Raw genomic sequence first — 27,004 nt, 5'->3', positions numbered from 1 at the left:
CTTGCGGGGACGCTGCGTCCCCGCAACGTGTACGGGCATGCTGCGATCTGAAAAGACGCGCAGCATGTCCGTAGTCGCAGGGCCGCCGCGTGCGGGTTTCCACGCATAGTGGAGACGGGATTTCATCAAATCCCCTCCACTATGCTGGAACATCTGGACGCTGCTTGTTTGACGCTGCAGCGCTGCGCAGCGTCAAACAAGCAGCGTTTCCTGAACGTGGAAACATACCCTTAGAGTGCAAAGGAGAGTTAATCCAGACTTAGACTTAAATTTGATTGCTGACATATTCAACAAAGCCCTCTTAGAAGAAAAGTGTAGAAAATGTTAGAAGAAAGGTGCATATTTATCAATAGTAAAACTCTAATAGATTTAGGTTTACCAGCACCACATCGACCAGACTTTGATATTATGAACAGAGATATTCTGCAAGAAAAATGCTATGATTTGGAAAAATGTAAAGAATGTGTCATATTAAGTAAGCCTCTTTTGGTTGATGACCAAAGATCGGCCTATATGGCAATTGTAATAATTATAGGGGATAACTCAGGAGACTCTTTGCGTGGAACAAGACAACTACAGGACACAGTTTTATAAGTGGTAAAGTCTATATTATCACACGATGATTCAAACAGGTGCAGAGAGAAACTCAAGTCCACAACACTTGGTGCAAATATCAAATGCAGCTCAGCAGTCTATAGGAAACTTCAGAGGAAAATGCAATTACGCAGAAAGTCTATGAAGCACAATTATTCTTGAGGATACTTGACACGAATAAGTCCTTGCTTAGTCCAAAACACAGATAGATATGCTTATAAGGCAGTTCAAATAATATCTTAGCTCAACCAGGGAGGTCTGGGCAACAGTCCCAGGTTCCTGCAGAGTAGCAACAGCCCACATGTCCAGCAAATGCAGATGGAAGTAAACATGAGCAGCAGATGAAGGAGGATTACTGGAACTGGTGTATGCAGCAGGAGCTCAGAGCAGAGTAGCAGGATAACCCCACAGGTTCACAGGAGCAGGTATATAGCCAGGGAGTCACCAGAGGTCAGAAGCTGGATGCAAGGCAGAATACTCTAGCACAGACTGAAGGCTGGGGTGGAGTTTTATAACAGGAATACACAGTGCACATGAGACCAAAGACGCCATCTTGGAAAAGGGCAGTAATGCACAAAAGGTAATAAAAAATGTTCAGAGTTCTGACATTACTCCCTCCTTAGAAGCGGCCTCAGGATGATCCTGGACCTGGTTTCTCAGGGAATCTCTGATGAAAACGAGAAATCTTCTGTTGGGCATTGATATTTTCCACAGGTTCCCAAGAGTCTTCCTCAGGGGGATATCCCTGCCATCTTATCAGATATTGGAGCCGATTCCTGCGAATCCTGGAATCAACAATTTCCTCCACCACAAATTGTACTTGCCCATCAATCACCACAGGCTGCGGAGGTGGCACAACATGTCCCTGGAAGGTATTAGGAGATACAGGCTTTAGTAAAGATACATGAAAAACTGGATGTACCTTCATAATCCTAGGCAGCTTCAGCCGGCAGGCCACAGAGCTCACAATACCGTTGATCTTGAAAGGGCCAATTAATTTCTGTCCAAGTTTTTGTGAAGGAACGTTTAACTTCAGGTTCTTAGTTGCTAACCACACGGAATCTCCTACCTTAGACATGGGTGCAGGTTTACGGAATCTATCAGCCGATCTCTTATAACGTTCTTGAGCTGTGGTCAGGGATTCCTTCAGAACCTTAAGATTTTGCCTCATCGCAGTCAGCCTTTCGTCCACTGCCAGAACCGGAGAATTAATTGGAGACCTAGGTAAGATACACGGATGATAACCCAGATTGGCAAAGAAAGGTGTAAATTTAGTGGAGGCGCTCTGAGAATTGTTATATGAAAATTCGGCTAACGGCAGCAACTCCAACCAATCATCCTGGAGATGGCTAACATAGCATCTTAGATATTGTTCCAGCGCCTGGTTGGTATGCTCAGTCTGACCATTTGTCTGGGGATGGTAAGCGGAAGAGAAACAGACATTAATATTGAGTGCAGAGCAAAACCCCTTCCAGAATCTTGAAGTGAACTGCACTCCACGGTCAGAGATGATCTCATCCGGAACCCCATGCAACCGAAAGACATTCTGTATAACCAAGTTCACTCTATCTTTAGCTGAGGGGAGGCCGGTGCACGGAACAAAATGAGCAGCTTTAGTCATGCGATCAACTACCACCATGATTGTATTCATGCCCCCCGATGTAGGCAGCTCCACAATAAAGTTAATTGATATAGACCCCCAAGGGCGGGACGGAACAGGTAATGGTTGTAGAAGACCCGTAAGTGCCACATGAGGAGTCTTGTAATGAGCACATACCTCACAAGAGAAAACATAGTCCTTGGTATCCTTCAGGCAAGTTGGCCACCAGAAGAATCGGCTCAGGAACTCTTGTGTCTTCTGTACTCCCCTGTGACCAGCCAACTTGGAGTCATGTACCAACTTGAGGATCTGCAGACGGACGACCTCAGGGACATAGATACGTCGATCTCTGAACCACATGCCACCCTTAAAGACAAGATTAATATCCACAGGTGGGTTGGCCAGAAATACATCACCGTCATAGGCCTCCCTGCACTCCTTCCACAAGTCCTGATCATGGATAACTCCGATGAAATTGGCATCAGATAGAATGGTCTTGGACGGGGCTCCAGGTACAGAATCCGCAGCATGGATTCGGGATAAAGCATCAGCCTTCCAATTCCGAGAACCTGGACGGTACAAAATAACAAAGTTAAATTGATTTAAAAATGAGTTCCAATGAGCCTGACGAGGAGAAAGACATCTATTGGATCTAAGGAACTCTAAATTGCGATGGTCAGTTAGCACTATGATCTGTTGTGCAGCTCCTTGCAGATGATGCCTCCATTCTTTGAAAGCCGCAATAATAACCAGCAATTCCTTGTCTCCCACGTCGTAATTCTTCTCTGCTGAGGTTAGTCTATGGGAAAAGAAAGCACAAGGATGTAGCACACCCTTCTCTCCAGTTCTTTGGGAGATAATAGCCTCCAAAGCATTATCAGAAGCGTCCACCTCCACAATGAAAGAAAGTGTTGGATCTGGGTGTATCAACAGCGGTGCTGATGTGAAACAGATTTTAAGCCGATGAAAAGCTTCTTGAGCCTGTAATGACCACTTAAAGGGCTTTTCCTTCTTTTTCAAGGAAGTAATGGGATGGACAATAGAAAAATTTCGAATGAAGCATCTGTAGAAATTTGCAAAACCAATAAAACGTTGGACCTCCTTAATGTTCTTGGGTACAGGCCAGTCAAGGATAGCCTGAATCTTACCAGATTCCATGTTCAGCCCCTGGGGAGAGATGATATAACCAAAGAACTGTATCTCAGAACGATGGTACTCGCATTTCTCCGGCTTAATATACGGATGGTTCTCTTTCAGACATCTTAAAACAGTTTTGACATGTTCTTCATGTTCCTGTAGAGAGTCAGAAAAGATTAGTATATTGTCCAAATAGATCACTACAAACTGGTCCAACAAATCTCTGAAAATGTCATTAGCAAGGTGTTGAAACGTTGCAGGGGCGTTACAAAGCCCGAAGGGCATCACAAGAGATTCAAAGTGTCCATACCGGCATCTGAATGCTGTCTTCCACTCATCCCCTGGACGAATATGCACCAAATTATAAGCCCCACAAAGATCCAGTTTAGAGAACACCTTAGCATGGCGGACTCTTTCCAGTAATTCGGGAATCAGAGGCAAAGGGTAACGGTTTCGTACGGTTACCTTATTGAGTTCCCGATAGTCAACATGGGGTCTCAGGGTCCAATCCTTCTTCTTTACAGAAAAGATAGGTGCCCCTGCTGGTGAGGAAGAAGGACGTATGAAGCCTTTGGCCAGATTTTCATCAATATACTCCTTTAAGGCTTGAAGCTCAGGTGCCGCCAAAGGGTATACATTACCAAAAGGAATAGCTGCCCCAGGAAGCAACTCAATGGGACAGTCATAATGCCTGTGTGGAGGAAGCTGATCTGCATTCTTCTTGTCACAGATGTCAGAGAACTCTTTATATGCTGGAAGTAAAGAAAATACCTGTACATGTGGTTCTGTAGCCGTGGACTCAGGGACAGCTTCTGTTAACACTGAGTTGCTCCTTGTTGGAAAGATAATCTCCTTGGTCTCCCAGTTGATAATTGGATTCTGAGAACGCAACCAAGGAATGCCTAAAATCACAGGAAAATGAGGAGAAGAAATTAGCAAGAAAGAAAGTTGCTCCTGATGATTAGGCTCCAAAAAAATTTCAAGGGGTACGGTCTCCTGATCCACAGGCCCAGAGATTAAAGGTGACCCATCCACTGTTTCCATGGTAATTGGAGAGGCTCTTTGCTGAATTTCATTACCATGTTCCTTGGCAAATGCAATATCCATGAAATTGCCACCTGCACCAGAGTCAATCATAGCTGCACTAGAAATCCACTGTCCTGAACGCAGGATCTTAATAGGGAGAGAACAGTGAAAGTTCTTTTCCTTAAGCTCCTTGGGGGGTGAAGTCATAGAAAGTGAATGGAATACAGCGTTTAAAGGCAGGCTACATTCAGAGATGTCAGATTCATCATCACAGTTGTCATACTCCCCTACTGCTGCTAGCACCTTGTTAGTCCGTATAGGACACTTAGAACAATTGATCAAGAAGTGGTCAGACTGGCCGCAGTAGAAACATAGACTTTCACGAAGGCAATGCTTCTGGCGCTCATTGATCTCGCGCCTCTGAACGGAATCAATTTGCATGGGCACCTCCTCTACCTCCCGAGATGTTTTACCTGCAGACTCTTTGGAAGGAAGGGAAAAGTTAGAAATACGGTTATATGCAGCAAACTTCTCCTGCCTTTGCTCAGTAAGGTGAATGTCTATGCGCACACAATGCTGTATAAATGTGTCTAGCTCTTGTGGTGACTCAGAGCGAGCTAGTTCATCTTTTACAATACTAGACAGACCCCTTTTAAAAATAGGCAATTGTGCATAACTGTCCCAATTGGTATCTACCGCTAATCTCCTGAATTCAGTAGCATACTCAATAACAGAACGTTTTGCCTGGCGTAAAGACAATAAAGCAGATTCAGTGGTTGCACAGCGATTAGGATCATCAAACATTAATGCCATAGCGGCCAAGATATCATCCAAGTTATTTAACCGTGGGTCACGAGACTCAATCATCGGATTCGCCCAGGCGAGCGCTCGTGCGGTCAGCAGCATTATTACACACAATACTTTGGATCTATCATTAGGAAAACGGTCAGCATGCACATCAAAATATAGCATACATTGATTCACAAAGCCACAAAATTTGTCGCGATCACCATTAAATCTGAATGGGGCAACTTAGGTGGGCTAGCTGGTGGCGGTTGCCCAGAGGGAAAAGTCGCTTGTGCAGCTATTTGCGTGCTTATGTCCTGAAAAGCCCGTCCATACTGGGACTCTATGCCAGCAAGTTTGTTTTCCTGGGCTGCCATGCGGGTGCTTAAGTCCTGCAAAGTCTGTCCAAACACTTGTTGATTGTGTTCAAAGCTTCCAAATTTCTTTTGCAGACCTTACACATCTTTCTGCAGTGATCTAATTATGGAAAACACCTGCTCTAGTCTGCTTTCTGCAGTCATTGTTCCAACAGTCTCCTTTTTTTTTTTTAGGCTAGAGTATCCTGTAATAATTATAGGGGATAAGTCAGGAGACTCTTTGCGTGGAACAAGACAACTACAGGACACAGTTTTATAAGTGGTAATGTCTATATTATCACACGGTGATTCAAACAGGTGCAGAGAGAAACTCAAGTCCAGAACAAATATCAAATGCAGCTCAGCAGTCTATAGGAAACTTCAGAGGAAAATGCAATTACGCAGAAAGTCTATGAAGCACAATTATTCTTGAGGATACTTGACACGAATAAGTCCTTGCTTCGTCCAAAACACAGATAGATATGCTTATAAGGCAGTTCAAATAATATTTTAGCTCAACCAGGGAGGTCTGGGCAACAGTCCCAGGTTCTTGCAGAGCAGCAACAGCCCACATGTCCAGCAAATGCAGATGGAAGTAAACACGAGCAGCAGATGAAGGAGGATTACTGGAACTGGTGTATGCAGCAGGAACTCAGAGCAGAGTAGCAGGATAACCCCACAGGTTCACAGGAGCAGGTATATAGCCAGGGAGTCACCAGAGGTCAGGAGCTGGATGCAAGGCAGAATACTCTAGCACAGACTGAAGGCTGGGGTGGAGTTTTATAGCAGGAAGACACAGTGCACATGAGACCAAAGACGCCATCTTGGAAAAGGGCAGTAATGCACAAAAAGGTAATAAAAAATGTTCAGAGTCCTGACAGCAATTATAGGCCAGATTTCCAGTGGAAATGGGGGACTATTTTTCCTAGATGCATCAGGAGGTACTGGTAAAACATTTTTAATTCATTTGCTGCTTGAAGAAATTCGCTCAAACAATGACATTTCCTTGGCTGTTGCATCATCTTTGATTGTGGCCACTCTTTTAGATGGAGGGTGCATGGTTCATTCAGCACTAGGATTGCTATTCAATCCAGCGCTGTCAGAAACTCCTGTCTGTAATATCACTAAGGGCTCTTAGAAAGCTAAGGTATTACAAACTTGCAAAGTAATTGTTTGGGATTAATGTACCATGGCACCCAAGAAAGCGGTCGAGGCCCTTGATCGCACCTTGAAAGATCTGCGGGAAACTGATCGTTTAATGGGGGGAATTGTAGTAATTTTTGCAGGTGACTTCTGCCAGGCATTACCTGTTCTTAAGGGAGCAACACCAGCGGATGAGCTGATTGCCTGTCTAAAACCTTCTTATCTGTGGATAAATGTTCAGAAGCAAACTCTTACAACTAATACGTGGGCTCATTTGATGGGGAATACAACTGCGGACAAATTTGCACACCAGCTACTATGCCTTGGAAATGACAGGTCCCCTACTGCTTCCACTACTGGTCTCATTTCCTTTCCGGAAGATTTTTGTGAAATTACATCTTTTGTAATGGAACTTATTGACCAAGGTTTCCCTGATATTTGTAACAATTTTAACAACCATCAGTGGCTTTGTGAACGTGCAATCCTTGTGCCTAAAAATGATAGTGTCAGCTCCATAAATCTACTAATTCAGGGAAGGCTGCCTGATCTACCAACCACATACAGTCATGGAGAGTGAACAAACCGTAATGTATCCATTGGAGTTCCTGAATTCTTTGGAGGTTCCTGGAATGTCACTGCATAAGCTCACTTTTAAAATAGGAGCCGCAATAATTTTGCTTTGGAACCTTGACCACGAAAAATGAGTAACCGCACAAGATTGTGCACTAAGAGTCTCATGCCCAATGTTATTGAAGCCACTATTCTTGTGGGAAACTCTAAGAGAGCAAATGTTTTTATTCTCGACTATTCCTTTGCTACCAAGCGACATGCCCTTCAATTTTAAGCGTTTGCAGTTCCCAATCCGACTTGCAATTGCTCTGACTATAAACAAAGCACAAGGTCAATCACATAAAGTATCCGGCATTAATTTGGAGAGCCCTTGATTTTCACATGGACTGTTGTACGTTGCTTGCTCTAGAGTGGGTAACCCCATAAATCTTTTCACATATGCACCTGAAGGTAAAGCCAGAAACATTGTTTACCAAAAAGCACTACAATAGATACCATATATACTCGAGTATAAGCCGACCCATATAAGTCGAGGCACCTAATTTTGCCACAAAAAATTGGGAAAACTTATTGACTCGAGTATAAGCCTAGGGTGGAAAATGTAGCAGCTACTGATAAATTTCAAAAATAAAAATAGATACCAATAAAAGTAAAATTAATTGAGACATCAGTAGGTTAAATGTTTTTGAATATCCATATTGAATCAGGAGCCCCATAAGGTTCTCCATACAAAATATGCCCCATATAATGCTCCATAAAGTTCATGATGGGCCCCATAAGATGCTCCATACAAATTATGCCCCATATAATGCTGCACAAAGGTTAATGATGGCCCCATAAGATGCTCCATACTAAAATATGCCCCATATAATGCTGCAAAGAGGTTAATGATGGCCCCATAAGATGCTGCATACTAAAATATGCCCCATATAATGCTGCACAAAGGTTAATGATGGCCCCATAAGATGCTCCATACAAAAATATGCCTCATATAATGCTCCATAAAGGTTAATGATGGCCCCATAAGATGCTCCATATTAAAATATGCCCCATATAACTCTGCACAAAGGTTAATGATGGCCCCATAAGATGCTCCATACAAAAATATGCCCCATATAATGCTGCACAAAGGTTAATGATAGCCCCATTAGATGCACCATATCAAAATATGCTCCATATAATGCTGCATTAAGGTTAATGATGGCCCCTTAAGATGCACCATACAAAAATAAGCCCCATATAATGCTGCACAAAGGTTAATGATGGTGCCTTAAGATGCACCATATTAAAATATGCCATATAATGCTGCATATAGGTTAATGATGGCCTCATAAGATGCTCCATATATATTAAAATATGCCCCATATAATGCTGCATGAAGGTTTATGATTGCCCAATAAGATGCTCCATATTAAAATATGCCCATATAATGCTGCACAAAGGTTAATGATGGCCCCATAAGATTCTCCATATTAAAATATGCCCCATATAATGCTGCATTAAGGTTAATGATGGCCCAATAAGATGCTCCATACAAAAATAAACCCCCTATAATGCTGCACAAAGATAAATGATGGCCCCATAAGATGCTCCATATTAAAATATGCCCCATATAATGCTCCATAAAGGTTAATGATGGCCCCATAAGATGCTCCATATTAACATATGCCTCATATAACACTGCACAAAGGTTAATGATGGCCCCATAAGATGCACCATATTAAAATATGCCCCATGTAATGCTGCATGAAGGTTAATGATGGCCCCATAAGATGCTCCATACAAAATTAAGCCCCATATAATGCTGCACAAAGGTTAATGATGGCCCCATAAGATGCTTCATATTTAAATATGCCCCATATAATGCTGCATGAAGGTTAATGATGGCCCCTTAAGATGCTCCATATTAAAGTATGCCCCATATAATGCTGCTGCTGTTCCAATAAAAAAATGACATACCTCTCGTTGCCGGCTTTCTGCAGTGACTGTTCAGTCAAAGGGCACACTCACGACGTCATCACGCTCTCTGACTTGAATGTCACAGCCAGAGGACCCGGAACACAAAGCACAGCAGTGGAACAGGGACAGGTGAATATCGCATGGCTCACCCTCCCCCATGTCATGATCCAGTCCTGAGTTTGCTTTTTAGCTGTCTTGTCTCTGGACTGGTCATGCAGGAGTTAATCCCCTCTGCCTCGTTTTGAAGATGGCTGGGCTATTTCAGTCCTCTGCAGCCTGTGGGCCAGTGTCAGCTATAGTTCATGCTTCCTGGCTTGAGCCCCTGACCTGTATACCTGTATTAGTGATCCTTGTGCCTCTGACTGCCTGCACTCATGTATGACTCGACCTGATCTCTGGACTTCGCTCCTTGTTTTCTGTCTCTAATACCACGTTCCCCGACTGGCTTCGACTCTGGCTTGTACCCTGACTTTGTCTTACGTCTCATGTTTTGGTTACCACGTTACACCCCAGTCCTACTCACTCTCCTGGCGCTGCCTATTAGTCCCTGCATCTTGGGCACTGGCATCTCTCTCCCTGTCTTCCTTCCTGTGCTGAGCGGTCAGTGATACCGCTCATTAAAGTAATGAATATGCGTTACATGCCTATGGGAGTGGAGACGTGTGCATAGTCATTACTTTAAAGAGCGGTACAACGTGACCACTCAGCACAGGAAGGAAGACAGGAAGAGAGATCCCGATGCCCTAGATGCAGGGACTGATATGCAGTGATGACACCAGGTGAGTGAGTATGATGTCTTCTGCTCCCCCATCCCTCTCCCCCATCGGCAATGACTAGTGTATAAGCCGAGAAGGGCGTCTTCAGCACAAAAAAATGTGCTGAAAATCTCAGCTTATACACGAGTATATAAGGTAGTTTTTTAACTGTAAACCTATTTTACTCTTTTGTCCATTAACTACTTATAGATTACAATGGAGGGAGCGGGGAAGGGTTGCACTATATTGTTAATTGGGTGTAAATGTTTTATATGTTTGTGTAAGGTGCATAAATTTTCATTTTTGATACAAAATAGTTAAAAAAATAGTTGTAATAGTTTATACTACATAATATGCATTGAATATGTAAAATCAATAAAAATGGAAAAGTGGAAAAAAAAATTTACTGTAGCACTCTGAAAATGTCAATTTCAGGGTTACACTGAAAATTTTACTTTAGCTACCATAACCAACAATTTAACATATTTTACACGAGCGAAGCCGCGGGTATTCTACTAGTAAATAATAAACAGCAAAGCAGTAAATGGAAAATACAAAATCCAAAATAAGAATGAAAAATGTTTGTGTGTTAATAAAGTTTTTTCTGATATTATTATTCAACTTCTAGTGTGCATATCGTACAGTAGTGCTGTTTCCTCTCTGATTCTTGCTTTACTGTTTTACTACTACACATAGCAGCTATACAGTATAACAAATTTGATTATGGTAGTGGGCCTTATTTTCTAAATTGTCAACAAATTTATAGAAGACAAGAAGGGTAGTCTCACAACTTAGTGTTGTTCTATCATCTTCTCACCATGAAAAAAAGTCACATCACTCACAGCCGGACCATATTCTTTTCCAGCTGGGCTGTCCTTCTTGGATTTTTTTCTGTAACATTCTTGGGTACAATTTCTATCTTGCCCTTGGCACCTACCAACCTCATGGCCTTTTCTTTCTCAGGCCTCACAAGCATGGCACTCTTCCTCTTCCTCCCTGCAGATTGTCTCAATCTCATTCATTTTGCTTGCACAATCATCAGAACTTCTTCTAACTCTCTGTAATTATACACTTTTATACTCTTCCACGGGCACTTCTCTCATCTGCAAGGTAACCTTTCTCTATGAATTGTCAACTATGGTGCTAACCTTCCTCCACTCCAAAGGGTAGTTAGTCTTCCGTGCTCATGACAATTCATAGGGGTAGTTTTCACTCAGTTAACCTGGGTTGTCCCACCAATGGGAAATGAACCACTCCCCCACTTTATACTGTTCCAGGGGATTTATATAATTTAAGCTCCCACCCACCGCATTGTGAATATCTTTATCCTTATACAAACCCTTTACACATTGCATATCTTATGCAAGCACATTTGAATGCTCTAGCCAGCAAAGAATCACTAAAGAAAGACACTCTCACAGGTAGACATAATTGAATCTGCTAAGATTCAAATTCAACAAATCATTTAACAGAGGAATTTGATTTGCATCAAAGATATTTGATACAAATTGAATGTTCCTTTAAGTAAAAGTAAATCAATATTTACCTCAAAGCACACCAGTTCTATTGCCCCCACCAACCACCATTTGTTTTTCCAGAAATTTTTTTTTGCTTCCTGTATCTGTTCTGGCCTGCTTCACCGTGTGCTGTGGCCTCCGATGTCGAAAAGGTATGTGATGTTAATGTATTCTGCGCCATCACGGCACATGTCATGATGTCAATACAGGCTTCATCCAAGGTCTACATTGTGATGTCATGATGTGCACCATGATAGCACAGCATGCAGTGACATTAAAGACCTAGTCAGCATCCTAAGCGTGATGTGGAAAGAGAAAACGAAGATGTGTGGGCGATCTGATGGCAGGCAGATGAGTGGTTAGTAATATTACTATTTTTTCCAATGTTTTCCTGGCCCTCTAGGGTTCAGCAAAATGTCAACCATTATGCTTAAAGTAAAATGTAAATAAAATGTATTCTGAAGAATGCAAATTTATGTAAAATTTCAGGAGACTTAAACTACACTCAAATGAATGCACTTATCACTACTCACCAGACATCCCTGCATTCTGTTTGGAAAATTCTGACCAAAGCATCCTTAGTCATATGACCCCAATAACACTCCAAATACATTCACTAAACCTTCTATGGTCTCCAATATGACATGTTTAGTAGAAGGGCAGTATTACATAATATATTACTTTACACATAACAAAGACAACTTCAGTTTCTAGAAAAGAGAAGCAGGATGGTCAATTATATGACTTTCTGGTAATATGGCTTTTCACTCACTGCATTAAACTTTCCTACATTTTTCATTTTTTTTCTTCAAGTCTAGAAAAACCTTAAATTAAAATGTCATGATTAGGGATGTAAAGTTTGGGGTTCATACAGAACACCTAGTGTTCTGTGCTGAACTCCAAACAGGGACTTTTGCAGGAAGTTTATAATATCAGCCTAGGGAAAGCAGACAGCTGTGAGCTGGCATTATTATGCTGGGAAGGGCACAATAACCATGGACCTTCTCAGCCTATTTATATTAGCCCCAGCTGTCTGCTTTAACTTTACTGGTTATTAAAAATGGTAAGGACCCTAAAAAAATTACATAGAGTCCTCCTATTTTTAATAACCAGATAATGGGGCTGATGTTAATAGGCAGGAAAGGTTCATAAATGTTTTCCCCTTCTCAGCCTAATAAACCAGCTATTAGGTGTCAAGCTCCTACCACCACACAGGGGGAATCTCGAACCATGTCTTCTGCGGTCTCCCATTCTCCTCCAGCCACAGTGGAACCTGCTCAGCGGAGACATTGGTCCCAGCGACTGGCTCAGCCTGATACTGTGCGAATGTTTACTGTTGCCTTTCCAGGCTCTGCCCTCTGTGCTAGTATCAAATGTGTTTGGCTTATGCCTGTGGATACTATACCACTCTATACTTATGTGGGGTGAGGCTGTAGCTTTGGGACTGTACACTCAGGCAGGCAGCTAGTGTCAGTGGGGGCAATTAGCCTTGGCTTAGCATCTGGTTCCATCATGTGTGCGTTTAGCACAGAAGAGTTCCAGAGCAAGCACAACCCTTAGTTAGGGTAATAGTTTTGTGTACAGCGCGACTCTGTGAGTCAACAGAGATCGCTTCCAGTTCACACTGGGTGAAGCTTAACCCACGTGTGAGCTCAGAGGTTATCCGCCATTACTTTGCAGCAGATATCTCTGCACGGTGGACCCCGGGCTGCAAATGCACCTTGTAGCTACCTATCTATACTCGATGCATTCCACTAGCCCTAACACCAGCTATCTGCCACCCCAGAAATGGCACATCCACTAGATAAGCCAATTTAGGCTCTTAGCCTCAGCTCTTCCTGCAACCAGGAGACTATGATGGGAGTTGTATTCAGCAGCAGCTGTGTAACTCCTGTGTATTTTTTTTACATAGTTAAATAGTTACATAGGTTGAATAAAGACTTAGGTCCATCAAAGTTCATCTAGCTATAACCCGCAATGTTATGTATATCAAGGAAATTGTCCAGCCCTTTTTTTAAAAGCTGATATAGTGTCTGCCAGTACTACAGGGGACATAGACATCAGTGAATTAAGCGTAAGGTGAGTATAATGGTTGTTTATTATTTCTGTCTTTTACAGGGGACAAGGGCTTCAATACAAAAAGGTAAGGCGAGTATGTTTTTTATTTTTAAATACATTTTTAAAATGGGGTGTTTTGTTTTATTTCAAATAAAGGATTTTATGTGTTTATTTCAATACTTACTATGGGGTTGTACATGCCTCTCCATTACTGACCCCTATTAGTTAATTACTAACTATTGTCCCCATGACAATGCAAAGGTGACACCAACCCCAACCCTACTACCCCACTTGCAACCAACACAAGGCAAGTGGGAAGATAAAGTTTAACACCATCTTATGGAAATGCCTTTTCTTGGGAGGCTGAGGGCTGATGTTGGTAGCCTAGGGGGTGCAATATCTCTGACTTCTTCCTAAGCTATTAATATCAACCCACAGCTGTCTGTTTAAACTTTACTGGTTTGAATGTATAGGGGGTCCTTAAGTCATTTTTACCTGGGGTCCCCCATAAAGTCACCAGGAAAAGCTAAGCAAACAGCTGTGAGCTATTATTAACACCTTAACCCATGGGACTTTTTTTGGTTTTGCGTTTTCGTTTTTCGCTCCCCTTCTTCCCAGAGCTATAACTTTTTTATATTTTGCCGTCATGGCCGTATGAGGGCATGTTTTTTTTGGAACAAGTTGTACTTTTGAACAACACCATTGGTTTTACCATGTCGTGTACTAGAAAAGGGGGAAAAAAAATCCAAGTGTGGTGAATTTGCAAAAAAAGTGCAATCCAACACTTGTTTTTTTGGGCTTTTTTACCAGGTTCACTAAATGCTAAAACTGACCTGCCATTATGATTCGCCAGATCTTTACAAGTTCATATACTAAATATTGTATGCACTACTAGAAGTGGTGCCAAAGGTAGGTTCCCACACCGTGCATAAATAGAAAAATAAACCTGGCACTCCACTTGTAATGAGGTTCTTTATGAAGTTTTTCTTCTTCATTTCCTACATATGAAAGCAAAATAGCAAAACACAACATAAGGTTTTTACAGAAAAGACAAGAAAAGCAAAAAATGTATGTACAGTTCATCAATGGCGTGGTCAAGAATATGCAGCATTATAGGCATAAGCAGGAGACAGAAAAAACATTGCTTATAAGTGAGGTTACATAGAAGAGCGGTACTGAAATCTAGTGACAAATAAGAGGAGAAACGTACCACTTTGTCAATTAGGAGATGAATATGTGGTGGTAGTATAAAAATAAACACTAGCTGGTCTGCGTGGCTAAATCTATATAAGAGAAATACAGAATGATGTTAGTCTATGGCATGTGGCTCACTGTAAACATAGTGGAACAAGTTTAATAGTGCATACCGGTAAATAGTCCCTGGGGTGCACTAGATATCTGGCCGGGGGCAACTGGTGCCTTTAACTAGCCTGAGGGAAGTAATGTGTAATTAAAATAAATTCATGGCTAGAGGTGCCCCTAGATAGTATGGCATAAAGATGTCCATAACATACCAGCAGGAGAAAGAGTGTCCGCGTGCGCCGCAGTGACGAGGTATCCACCGCTAGTCAGCTGTTTTTGCACACTGCACACCGGGGTTAATAAGAGGAAAGTGGGGGCGGAGTCGCTGGCTGTGCCGCCGACAGGAACTGTGTGGACAGGAGTGCGGATGTGACATGTACCGGAAGTGCACGGACTTGCGTTCCACATCTATAGTATATGCATTCCAGTGGCCATGTCATGCGTTCCACAGATAGGATTGTGCATTTCAGTGGCAGGAAGAGACAAAGAGGTTGATGATAACGCCACTGGTTCAACAGAGAAAAGTGATGGTGAGCGTGATCGCTGTTAGACTTGAGGAGGATCCAGATAGAGGAAGATGTTCTAGTGGAGGCAATATAAATGGGCGTAATAATAAACATATTACTTCTTCTTTTCATGTTTTCTCCATTTTAGGTACCAGATCATTGTTGTTCTGTTTGTGTATTGCTTCCCATTACTTGTCATGGGCATAACATACACAATTGTTGGAATTACGCTGTGGGGAGGAGAAATACCTGGAGACACGTCTGATAAATATCATGAACAACTTAGAGCAAAAAGAAAGGTAATGTTTGTTTTTCTTCTTTACGTTGTTTTATCTGTGTTTTTACTTAAAAAAAATCTTTTGTATAATAGAAAAATTATGTTGCTATAATATCGTTTAAAGATTTTATTGTGCTACATAGTATGAAGGAGAAATGTAGTACAATGGTTAATATATCAAAAGACTGCAGACTAATAAATGAAGCATCAGGTTTAATCCCTGAGGCAAGGCTTTTGCTTCAGCTTACAAACACAACAATTCATTGTAATAAGCACTTTGCTCTTGATTGATGTTGAAAATGTTTTATGTCTCAATAGGAAGAAATTGCCCAGGGTTTGCTTACATGTCTGCATATTTGGTCTCCATTTTAATTTCTGTTTACCTGGCTATTTTACCTCAAAGAGATACTAAGAGATGCAAAGATTAGAATGGTGGCTAGAAGGCAACTACTCTCCCTTCAGTGTCAACAGAACAGGTTGCCTGGAGGATGCACTAAATTATGAGAGTAGTCAAAAAACACTCCAGTCTCCTGGCATCAGACAGCAGATTGTACTAAACACTGATTTATATTTCTTGTTGTGCTGACACTAAGAATATTATGGCAGTATGATGGAATTACAACTTTAATACAAGTTTTGTGTCTGCATATGATTGCGAACTATCTCCTTCCAGAGTCACCATTCAATACCTCATTATTTCCAGAAGAGCAATAAAGACTTAGGACTTTTTGCACTTTGGACCCTTTCCTTGTCAGCTGTCGGAGTATCTGATATAGAACATCCTATAGTGTATGAAAACGGCATACTGATTATTGGTTTACTCATGTGTACGATTTCCATTACTGATGCTGTCTTGGATACTTGGATATTCTGACAGCTGTCACAGAGCCAAATGGATCACAAGCAAGCACCTGGGCTCATTTCAGTCGGAACAGTGCTGAAGGTAACCACATCAAGTGTTACAGTAAAAAAAAATATTTGAAACTTTTTTATCATTTTAGCCACTAGACATAAAAAATAGTTTTTAATTATTATTTTTTTGGTTATTTTTTTTAACTTCCGGTTAACACAATACAACCATGCAAAGTTACAGTATATACAGTATTTTCCTTTAAGAAAATGGAGGATATCAAATTGGACTGCATCTTCATGGAATACTTCTGAAGAAATTGATATGTTTGTTACAGCAACCTTTTTTTTCTTATCCAAATTTAAAAAAGTCATATTTATTTTCAGAGGACTTCAAAACCTGAACTACAGGATAACAGGACTTCTGAAAGACTAAGGAACCACCGTTTGCATGCCATCTGCATCATCAAGAGTAAAGTCAAAGTGTTGTTTGGTTCACAGAGGAATGCACTTATAAAAAGCGCAAACCAAATATTGTAACAATATTTCTGCAAACTGCTGACCGTTCTAATCTGTAACAAGGAAAAGACTCTATGGATTGCATCTCAGTTCAGGACTTAATACAAACAGTTCCAAAACAAATCCAAAACATAGCAATATTGACAACTACTCCCTTTCAGACACATAAACTTTTGTGTCATCAAACTCTCAGCTTAAAAACCCTACAAAGTAGCATTTGATGTGCTTCCTAGTGGATTTTCATTTTGTCTTCTAAAGCCCTAGATAAAAGTGTACTCAGCAGTAATATAGAAAATGATTTCAGGAGACTATGCCTGAAGGAATATTTTCATGACACAGAAGAGTCGGAACCCACCCTAACAGAAGAAAGGGGGAACTTGGCATTCAAAAAATGTCAGACTGAACTTCTAAAACTCAATGCAACCTCCATTTGGATAAATACGTGTAGTTCTTTAAGCACCTGGTAAAATCCACCATACTAGATACACATAAGAGACAGCCATCCAAAATCAGTGCCCAGGTGAGGAGAATCATGCAGTCTTTGAAAAGCAATAAGGAAATAATCGTTAAACCAGCAGACAAAAGTAGTGAAATGGTCATTATGAACACAGATTGCATGGAGGCAGCAAGCAGACAACTGAAGGAAACACCCCACTAAACAGAATTGGTGTTTGACCCTGCGCAGGAATACCTCAAGGAGCTTCAAAATAGATTAGTCCTCCTAACAAGTCCATAACAGCTGATTACCTAATATCAGACAGTCCAGGAATAGGGACATTTTACATACTTCAAAAAAATTTCACAATTCTGAAAACCTTTAAGATTCTTATAATTTCATGTGCAGGCACCCTTAGTGAGCAAATTTCTAGATGCGTGTTCTTAAGCCCTTGGTAAAGAATACACCCAGCTACATTCAGGAGAGAACCGACCTATTGAATAAAATATCCGGATTAGATCCTCTACCAAAATAACTATGCTGGTCACCGTGGATGTATAATCTTTTTTCTAATATATGACACCAGGATGGATTAAAATCCTGCAGTCTTCCTAGAAAATACAGGAATTGACACAGAATCTGTAGTTAAGCTTACTAAATTCATTCTTACCCATTATTACTTTGAATTACTTTGGTAACATTTATTTACAGCAGACTAGTACAGTGATGAGAAACAAAATATCACCACAATTTGCAAATCTTTTCATGGCCACACTTGAATGTGACTTTTCTTTCTTATCCTCATCAGGTCTCTAGTTTATTATTGTTACATGACATTTTAATAATCTGAAACTAGTGGTTACAAAAAGGCTTGAAAGCTTTTCAGAAGCCAATAACAAAATTTACTTTTGTATGTGTTCTTTTCTGATTGTTTGATCCAGTGGATCGATAAATGGGGTCAAGAGGTAAAGATTAACTCTTTTGAGGCAGGTTGTATTATCTATTTTGGTTAAACATGTGCCATTCTCTTTTTCTTTCCTGTGCTTTGGTGAACTTGATGGACATTTGTCTTATTCAACCTTATTAACATCTAAAGATAGTCCATGTGAATACATCAATCAGTTTTATCCCACTAGCCTACTAACATTAAACTACTCATGTGCTCCTTTACTAAACTAAACTTTTTGGACTCCAGTATAAAATAGATCCAGTACTTTACTAGAAACCCACTCAAAGCCCAATATACTTAAAATGGGTAAATTTTCATCCCAAATTCATAAAAAAAAACTTTATTTTTGCAGTCAAGCTATTAGTTATAGTTTCATATATTTGTGACATATAGAAGGTGCACGGTTGATTTACAATCATCCAGCAATTATAGGGGTTAAAATGGTTATAGCAGACAGGGAGTGGTCAGCTCAGCCCCAGGGGACACTGGGAAAGTTGGTATTGTGTCCAGGAGATCCAAGAGTAAGGTGTGTGTTAAAAATCAACCAGCAATTATAGGGGTTAAAATGGTTATAGCAGACAGGGAGTGGTCAGCTCAGCCCCAGGGGACACTGGGAAAGTTGGTATTGTGTCCAGGAGATCCAAGAGTAAGGGTACCGTCACACAGTATCATTTACATCGCTACGACGGCACGATCCGTGACGTCGCAGCGATCGTATGATTATTGCTCCAGCGTCGTAGACTGCGGTCACACTGTGCAATCACGGCGCTGGAGCGATGCCGAAGTCCCCGGGTAACCAGGGTAAACATTGGGTAACTAAGCGCAGGGCCGCGCTTAGTAACCCGATGTTTACCGTGGTTACCAGCGTAAAAGTAAAAAAAAACAAACCGTACATACTCACCATCTGATGCCCGTCAGGTCCCTTGCCGTCTGCTTTCCTCTCTGACTGTCTGCCGGCCGGAAAGTGAGAGCAGATCGCAGCGGTGACGTCGCCGCTGTGATCTGCTCTCACTGTACGGCCGGATTCAGTCAGAGCAGGAAGCAGACGGCAAGGGACCTGACGGGCATCAGATGGTGAGTATGTACGGTTTTTTTTTTTTTACTTTTACGCTGGTAACCACGGTAAACATCGGGTTACTAAGCGCGGCCCTGCGCTTAGTTACCCGATGTTTACCCTGGTTACCAGCGAACACATCGCTGGATCGCTGTCACACACAACGATCCAGCGATGTCAGCGGGTGATCAAGCGACGAAAGAAAGTTTGAAACGATGTGCTACGACGTACGATTCTCAGCAGGGTGCCTGATCGCAGTAGCGTGTCAGACACTGCGAGATCGTAACGATATCGCTACAACGTCACGAATCGTGCCGTCGTAGCGATAAAAATGCCACTGTGTGACGGTACCCTAAGGTGTGTGTTAAAGAGTCTACTGACAGACTGAAGTCAGACAAGCTATATAGCCCAGTTCTTCCTGCGAAGCGATTGCTGTAATCAAAGAAGCGGCCAGGACAGCAAGAAGCAAGGTACAGTTCTGCTTAGGTTAGGATGCCTGAATAAAACCTCTGTGATCAACTTCAGCTCAGAACTATGTTATAGCTGTGTGGATGTAAACTGTTACCTCCCCTCTACTGTGAAAAATAGATTTCATTGCAGCCTTTTTGTAAATTGAAAAAAGTTTTTTTCTCATTAATGTACACACTCTGCACCCCATCTTGACTGGAAAAAAAAACAGAAATGTAGTAATTTTTGCAAATTTATTAAAAAAAACAAACTGAAATCTCACATGGTCATACCCTTTGCTCAGTATTGAGTAGAAGCACCCTTTTGAGCTAGTACAGCCATGAGTCTTCTTGAGAATGATGTAACAAGTTTTTCACACCTGGATTTGGGGATCGTCTTCCATTCCTCCTTGCAGATTCTCTCCAGTTCCGTCAGGTTGGATGGTGAACGTTGGTGGACAGCTATTTTCAGGTCTCTCCAGAGATGCTCAATTGGGTTTAGGTTAGGGCTCTGGCTGGGCCAATCAAGAATGGTCACAGAGTTGTTCTGAAGCCACTCTTTTGTGCTTAGCGTCATTGTCTTGTTGGAAGGTGAACCTTCGGCCAAGTCTGAAGTCCAGAGCACTCTGGAAGAGATTTTCATCCAGGATATCTTTGTACTTGGCCGCATTCATGTTTACTTCAATGGCTACCAGTCATCCTGTCCCGGCAGCTGAAAAACACCCCCCATAGCATGATGCTATCACCGCCATGTTTCACTGTTGGGATTGTATTGGGCAGGTGAAGAGCAGTGCCTGGTTTTCTCCACATATTCCGCTTAGAACATTTTGGTGATAATTCTATCTTTGTCTCATCAGACCAGAGAATCTTATTTCTCATAGTCTGGGAGTCCTTCATGTGTTTTTTAACAAACTCTATGCAAGCTTTCATATGCCTTGCACTGAGGAGAGGCTTCCATTGGGCCACTCTGCCATAAAGACCTGACTGTTGAATGGCTGCAGTGTCAAAAACAGCTAACATAGAAAAAAAACCAAATACCATAATATATGACCTTCTCAAAACCCTGTCTAGCACATGCACATCTAGCAGGGTGCAGCAGGCCTCTACTAATAAAGGCAAGGGACAGCACAGGTGCAAACTATTGATAAAAAAGCCATCCACATTTAAAGGTCTGAATACTTTCTGTACACACAGTATATACTGGTATGTCATACACGTACATAGTATCGATATACCACACACACATGTATTCATAATGCTGCTTTACCACTCATATAGTACAGCTACACTGTACACATATGGATTTTACAACCTAAAAATGCACTTATAGCAGAAGTGTAGGGCTAATGGCAGAAGGCCAAGCGACTACTATGTGGTCCTTTAGCTGATGAGCCCAGTCCCCGTGTGGTCCCACCTCTTGTCTGGAGCCTGCCTATTTTATTAATAGCAAAATTGGAAATTTGCTATGTGGGCTTTTGAATTTCTATGCATGCTCTTGAGTCATAGTATGGTATATTTTCAGTATAATACAGCTATTCTGAAATAGACTTCCAAAGTACACCAGTCTCATCAGGACATAGAGAGCTATTTGGTAAGTTATGCTCTTTGCATAACAAATCTGATGACAGATCCATTTTAAGGAATATGGTGCAGTATTCCTGTATTTCCAATAATATAGATCTCATTTCTATATATATTGCTGTCTGTTATCTAGAAGGGTCCAAGTGTCTGGTGTCAACAATGACCATTGGGTACTGATTGTTGTCTCCTCTTTATAGCTTAGGGATAAAGATTGTATTCCAAAAGTGACATTTGTATTAGAAACAAAACTCATTTTGTAATTATGAGCTTATATAGAGAGATGAGCGAATATTTCAATGTTTGATATGGATTACGTTCACCGAATTTGCAGTATTCGCCAATTAATTTGCCAAATATTTGCCGAACATTACTGAACACCATTCACGTCATTGAGAGGCAAAAACAAACGCATGACCAACACTTTAGAACGGCCCCAAATGCTGCCAAAACACATCAAATGAGGGACAGACACCAGGAAAGTGGCATCAATTCACCCACAGTACAAATTGCAGCATGGAACTGCAGCAATGAGCCAGGCATGAGGTATTGGGGTCAGGGACAGCATTTACAGCTTTCCAATGAATGTCACAGTAAGGCGAAGTGGCTGAGGGATCGGTGTAGGGCCCCTTTGCTGGGAGCCCTGACACCACATGCAACACCTCTACCTGCTTTCATGCTGAGCCACACTCAAGTAGCGGCACAAATATCAGTTTTGTAGACCACCATTGTCAGAAAATTTTAGGGATAGTAACACGTGTAGTTGAGTACAAGAAGTGGAAGCCTGGCGGTCTCTGAGGCCTACTGCTACTGGCAACATGCATGAAGGAGACGTAACCAGGAGTTTTCACATTTCCAAAAATTATTGGCAGACACCACCAAAGTGGCATCAATTTCACCACGGTTAAAATAGTAGAATAGGGACAGACAGGTCTTTCACTACACCCAATCAAGCCGATGGACACCCTACAAGGAGAGTTCACATTTAAAGAAATGAGGGTCTTACACCACAGAAGTGGCATCAATTTCACAACAGTAGAAATAGTCTAATAAGGACCAACAGATCTTTGTCTACATCCAATCCAGCAGATGGACACCCAACTTGGAGTGCTCAAATTTTAAAAAATGAGGGCCTGACACCCCTGAAGTGGAATAACATTCACGAGAATAGAAATAATAAAATTGGGACCGACATGTCTTCCACTACAGCTAACACAGCAGATGTAGACCAACCATGACTGCTCACATTTCCACAAATTTGTGTTAACTTCAGCAGCAGCAGCCACAGAAGCGACAATAATGATATCACAAAGTGCAGTTATGTGACATTAATGCATCACACTAAAAAATGCAATATCACCTAGTCTGTACAGTCTGCGATTGGGATGCAAAAGTCCTTGGAGATCCATGACTTGTTCATCTTAATGAAAGTTAGGCGGTTAACACTTTCGGGGGACAGCCGTATGCACTTATCTGACAGGACACCACAGCAGCTCTGAAGACATGTTCTGAGAGAACGCTGGCTGCGGGCACGATAAAACCTCCAAGGCATGTGAGGCGAGCTGAGGTCACTCATCCATTTTGGAAGACCAAAATGTGAAAGGGTCCAAACCCTCCCTGATGGTGTTAATATTTAGTTCTAGATACTCCTGCACCATCCTCTCCATTCGTTCACCACGTGTAAGACTCGGATTCTGCTGTGCTTGTGCACTAGGTGGTCTTAAAAAAGTGTCAAAGGACTCACAGAAATTGCTACTTCAACTACCACTACTGCTGCTGCTAATATTTTGACATTGACGAATTGACGGGCTGTAGGTTGTAAGTCTACGGCTGCAATGCAAACTGTGTGCTTCACTGCGGTCTTGGGGAAAAGCTCTCTTAAGGTTGCATAAAAGCGTGTTTCGATACTCCAGCATTTGCGGGTCCCTTTCTAGGGTGAGAATCATCTGGCAAAATTTGGTTTTATAATGTGGATCTAGTAAAGTGGCAACCCAGTAGTCAGCATTATTTCTAATCATTACTATACGGGGATCATGTTGCAGCAAGAAGGCACTCATATGTCAGGCTCTACCATGAGGTCCAAGCCCATGCTGTGTTTGTGACTTGATAATAATGAGGCTCATTTCCTCCTTCCCCTCCCTCCAACCCCAGACAACAGAAAGGGGAGGATTATCCTCTTCATCTGACAGTTGCTCTCCCATCACCTCTTCCTCCTCCATTTGTTCCTCGGATCTTGCTCCTTTGATAACAATTTGTCTGTTATCATCACCAGCTCCCCTCGATCACAGTAATCCACCCTCCCTTGGCACCCGCCTGTGTGATGACAGTCTTGAACTTTGAGACAATGTTATCTCTTCCGCAGCTTCCTCTGCTTTCTCCTCTTCTTCTGGGAGCACCATCTCCTCCCATAGGCTATTCAAAGTCTGCTCCAGCATATAAATGACCGGAATAGTGATGCTGATGATAGCGTCATCAGCGCTAACCATCTTAATAGCCATTTCAAAACTGTGCAGAAGGGTGCAAAGGTTGTTAATCTGTGCCCACTCTGTAAACGTGATGTGCGCCACCTCCGTACTGCATTGGGCCAGGCTATATGACGTGACATACTGCATCAGGGCCAAAGTCGCTGCAACATATGCAGAGTGGAATTCCACCGTGTCGGCACATCACATATCAACCTGATAACTGACATGGACAAAGACCTCTGTATCGAGGCAAGTCAATGAGCAGAGGGGTGCAAACGATGGAAATGAGCACACAGCTTATGTACTTTCTAGAGCAGGTCACACAGGCCAGGATAGTGGCGGATAAAATGCTGTACCATCAGGTTGAGGCCGTGAGCCATGGGTGGCACATGTGTGAGCTTGTCTTGCCATACGCCTGCCACCAGGTGCGCACCGTTATTGGACACAGCCTTCCCTGGATGCAGGTTCAGCAGAGACAGCCAATGATCAAATTCAGCCTGGAGAGCTGTTCATAACTCTTCAGCTGTATGACTGCGATCTCCAAGGCACATCAATTTTAAGACTGCCTCATTGGGGTGAGCCCTGGCTGCACAGTACAGATGTGGGTGGGGTTCGCTATGCACTGTTGGAACGCGAGTCTCGTTAAATCAGAGGTTGAGGGCGCAGGTGTAGGCCCTAGAGGAGATAGAGGAGGCAGAAGCAGTGGAGGAAGTGTTAAATATAGAGGTTTGGCCTGCAATCCTTGAAGATTCCAAGACTTGTGGAGCAGCGCCTGTCCCCACAGCCACCAGAGTCACCCAGTGCCCAGTCAGCGAGATGTAATGCCCTTGGCCATGCTTACTCATCCAAATGTCTGTGGTGAAGTGCACACTGGAAGACAGAGATTTTGTCAAGGAACGGGTGATGTTGTCTGCTACATGCTGGTGCAGTGCAGGTACAGCATTCTTAGAAAAGTAATGTTGCCTGGGTAATTGGTACTGGTACTGGGGGAGTGGTATGGCCATCAGCTTTCGGAAACCGTTGGTATCCACAAGACAGAAAGGCAGCATTTCCGTGGCCAACAAATTGGAGATGGTGGAGTTCAAACTATTAGCTTTGTCATGCATAGGAAGAAACAATCTTTTCCATGACCACAGCTGCCGAACCATGGGCTGGCTGCAGTGCTGTGAGAGGGCTGAGTATGGTGAACTGGACAAACTGCTGGACTGTGAGAGAGATGCAGGCAGAGATGTTACTGTGGATTGAGAAACTTGTGGTGTGATCGTTCTGAGGTCGGTCAAAAACAGCAGGCATGTCCGCTTCCATTACAGCTGAAGGTGGCCTCTCAATCAGTGTGACTCGATCGGGTAAAGAACCCGAGGTCCTATGGTCAAAGACTTGCATCTCAATAGCTGGCACAGTAACAGAGGAGGAGGAAGAAGCAGCAGATGCGATTGATAAGGCAACTGATGATGGTTCATGTCTGCTGGTCCAAATTTTTGCACAGTGCCATTCCCACACTAAAGTATATTGATTGCGAATGTGAAGGTTCATACATGTAGTAGTCAAATTATTGCAGTTTTTACCTTGACAGCTTTTTTTTGCAAAGTTGACAGATTACATGAGTTGGCTCATCCTTTGTAGTGTCAAAAAAGGCCCAGGCTAGGCAACTCTTGCCACCCCTGTGAGCTGCAGACCCGTGAACGCTGCTGGTCAGAGGCACAGATGTGGCTGAGGATGCATCGCTCGTCATGGCTGCATCACTACGTGTCTTCGATGGACGACACAATGTAACCTCCTCGTCTTCCTCCTCAGATGACCTACTCAGCTGTGTGCCTCTATGTTCACGCCAACTGGGAACTAACACCTCATCATCATCCTCTGTGTTATCACGTTCCTCGCCATTGGAGTTACCCTGCTCCTCTTCTTGCCCTGCCAGCAGAGTACAGTCTGCATGAGCCACAGATATCTGGGTCTCATCTGGATCACCTCCCCCCAGGGGTTAATGTCTGATAATGAGGGTCAGGATGCTGTTCACACCGTACCTCTTCCTGCCCCGAATCCAAGCTAAAAAAAAGTGGGCATCGGTGCAGATTTACTCCTCTTGACTCTGCGAAGCTTTTGAGTACACTTCTGATGAACATGGCATAGAATGTGTCAACAGCTCTTCAGACTCACCCATCTTTGGTTCCATTCAGTTAGTTGAAAATTTGAATAGTCAGGACGTAAGGAGAATTTGGGTGCAACATCTGTGGACTGTACTGGGTGTGATGTTGAGGTGGAGGAAGAGGAGGAGAGGCCTCTTGAAGCTGCACTTGCCATCCACTCGAGTACATGCTCTTTCTGGGCATCATCGACAAGGTGTACCAATAGGCAGCTGCCAAAGAAAGTTAGTGGTGTAGCCTGTTTAGTAACAAAAGTTTTCAGTTGTCTTTGCATAGGATGTAACGTTGCTTCACTAGAGCTTTCACAAACAATTCCACCTACCCCTTGTACACCTTGAACACCAATCCTAATTCCCCTTCCACCATGGCTTCACTTTTTCCTAGTCATGTTGCACAGATAGTGTAGTAGGAGCACAGTATTAATAACCAAAAATTAGATTTTAAACTCTGTACCACCTCTGCAAACAGCTGAATTTTAGCGACAGTAAATTTAAAGTTGAAATATGGCGTGCTCTATCGTGTTAGTCACAGAAAAAAGATTTTTTATTTGGAACAAAGATCAGGCCTATATAACACACTAGATGCTTCAAACTATTTTTCAAGTCAGGTCCCTTACTGTATGACATTAATAACAGAAGAATTTTTGGGGGGACCAAGGATCAGGTCTCTGTAACACACTAGATGCTACAAACTATTTTTTAAAGTTAGGTCCCTTACTGAAAGACGTTAGTAACAAAATAATTTGTTTGTGGCCTATGGATCAGGCCTAAACTATTTTTAAAGTTAGGTTCCTTACTGTATGAAGTTAATAACAGAATAATTTGTTTGTGGCCTCTGGATCAGACCTCTACAGCTTAATGTCAACCCAAACAAATTACAAAGTGTGATACTGTGATACAGCAGGTTGTCTAACTTTTTGCAACTGAAAAATTATAATTTTTGTTTAATGTGCTTTATGTCTGCAGACAGCTTTATTTC

At 42.3% G+C, this 27,004-nt stretch overlaps 1 protein-coding gene across 1 annotated transcript in view; it reads left to right on the top strand.

Moving 5' to 3' along the window:
• Window positions 1-27,004, top strand: part of TACR3 (tachykinin receptor 3) — a 319,626-nt gene that overhangs the window by 202,654 nt on the left and 89,968 nt on the right. Inside the window, exon 3 of the mRNA XM_077278166.1 lies at window positions 15,458-15,608. Within this exon, the coding sequence (XP_077134281.1) occupies window positions 15,458-15,608 (151 nt within the window). The remainder of the gene's footprint in view (window positions 1-15,457; window positions 15,609-27,004) is intronic.

Source organism: Ranitomeya variabilis, chromosome 1, assembly GCF_051348905.1.
Source record: "Ranitomeya variabilis isolate aRanVar5 chromosome 1, aRanVar5.hap1, whole genome shotgun sequence".
NCBI classification, from domain to species: Eukaryota; Metazoa; Chordata; class Amphibia; order Anura; family Dendrobatidae; genus Ranitomeya; species Ranitomeya variabilis.
This window is presented reverse-complemented; position numbering and strand designations above follow the sequence as displayed.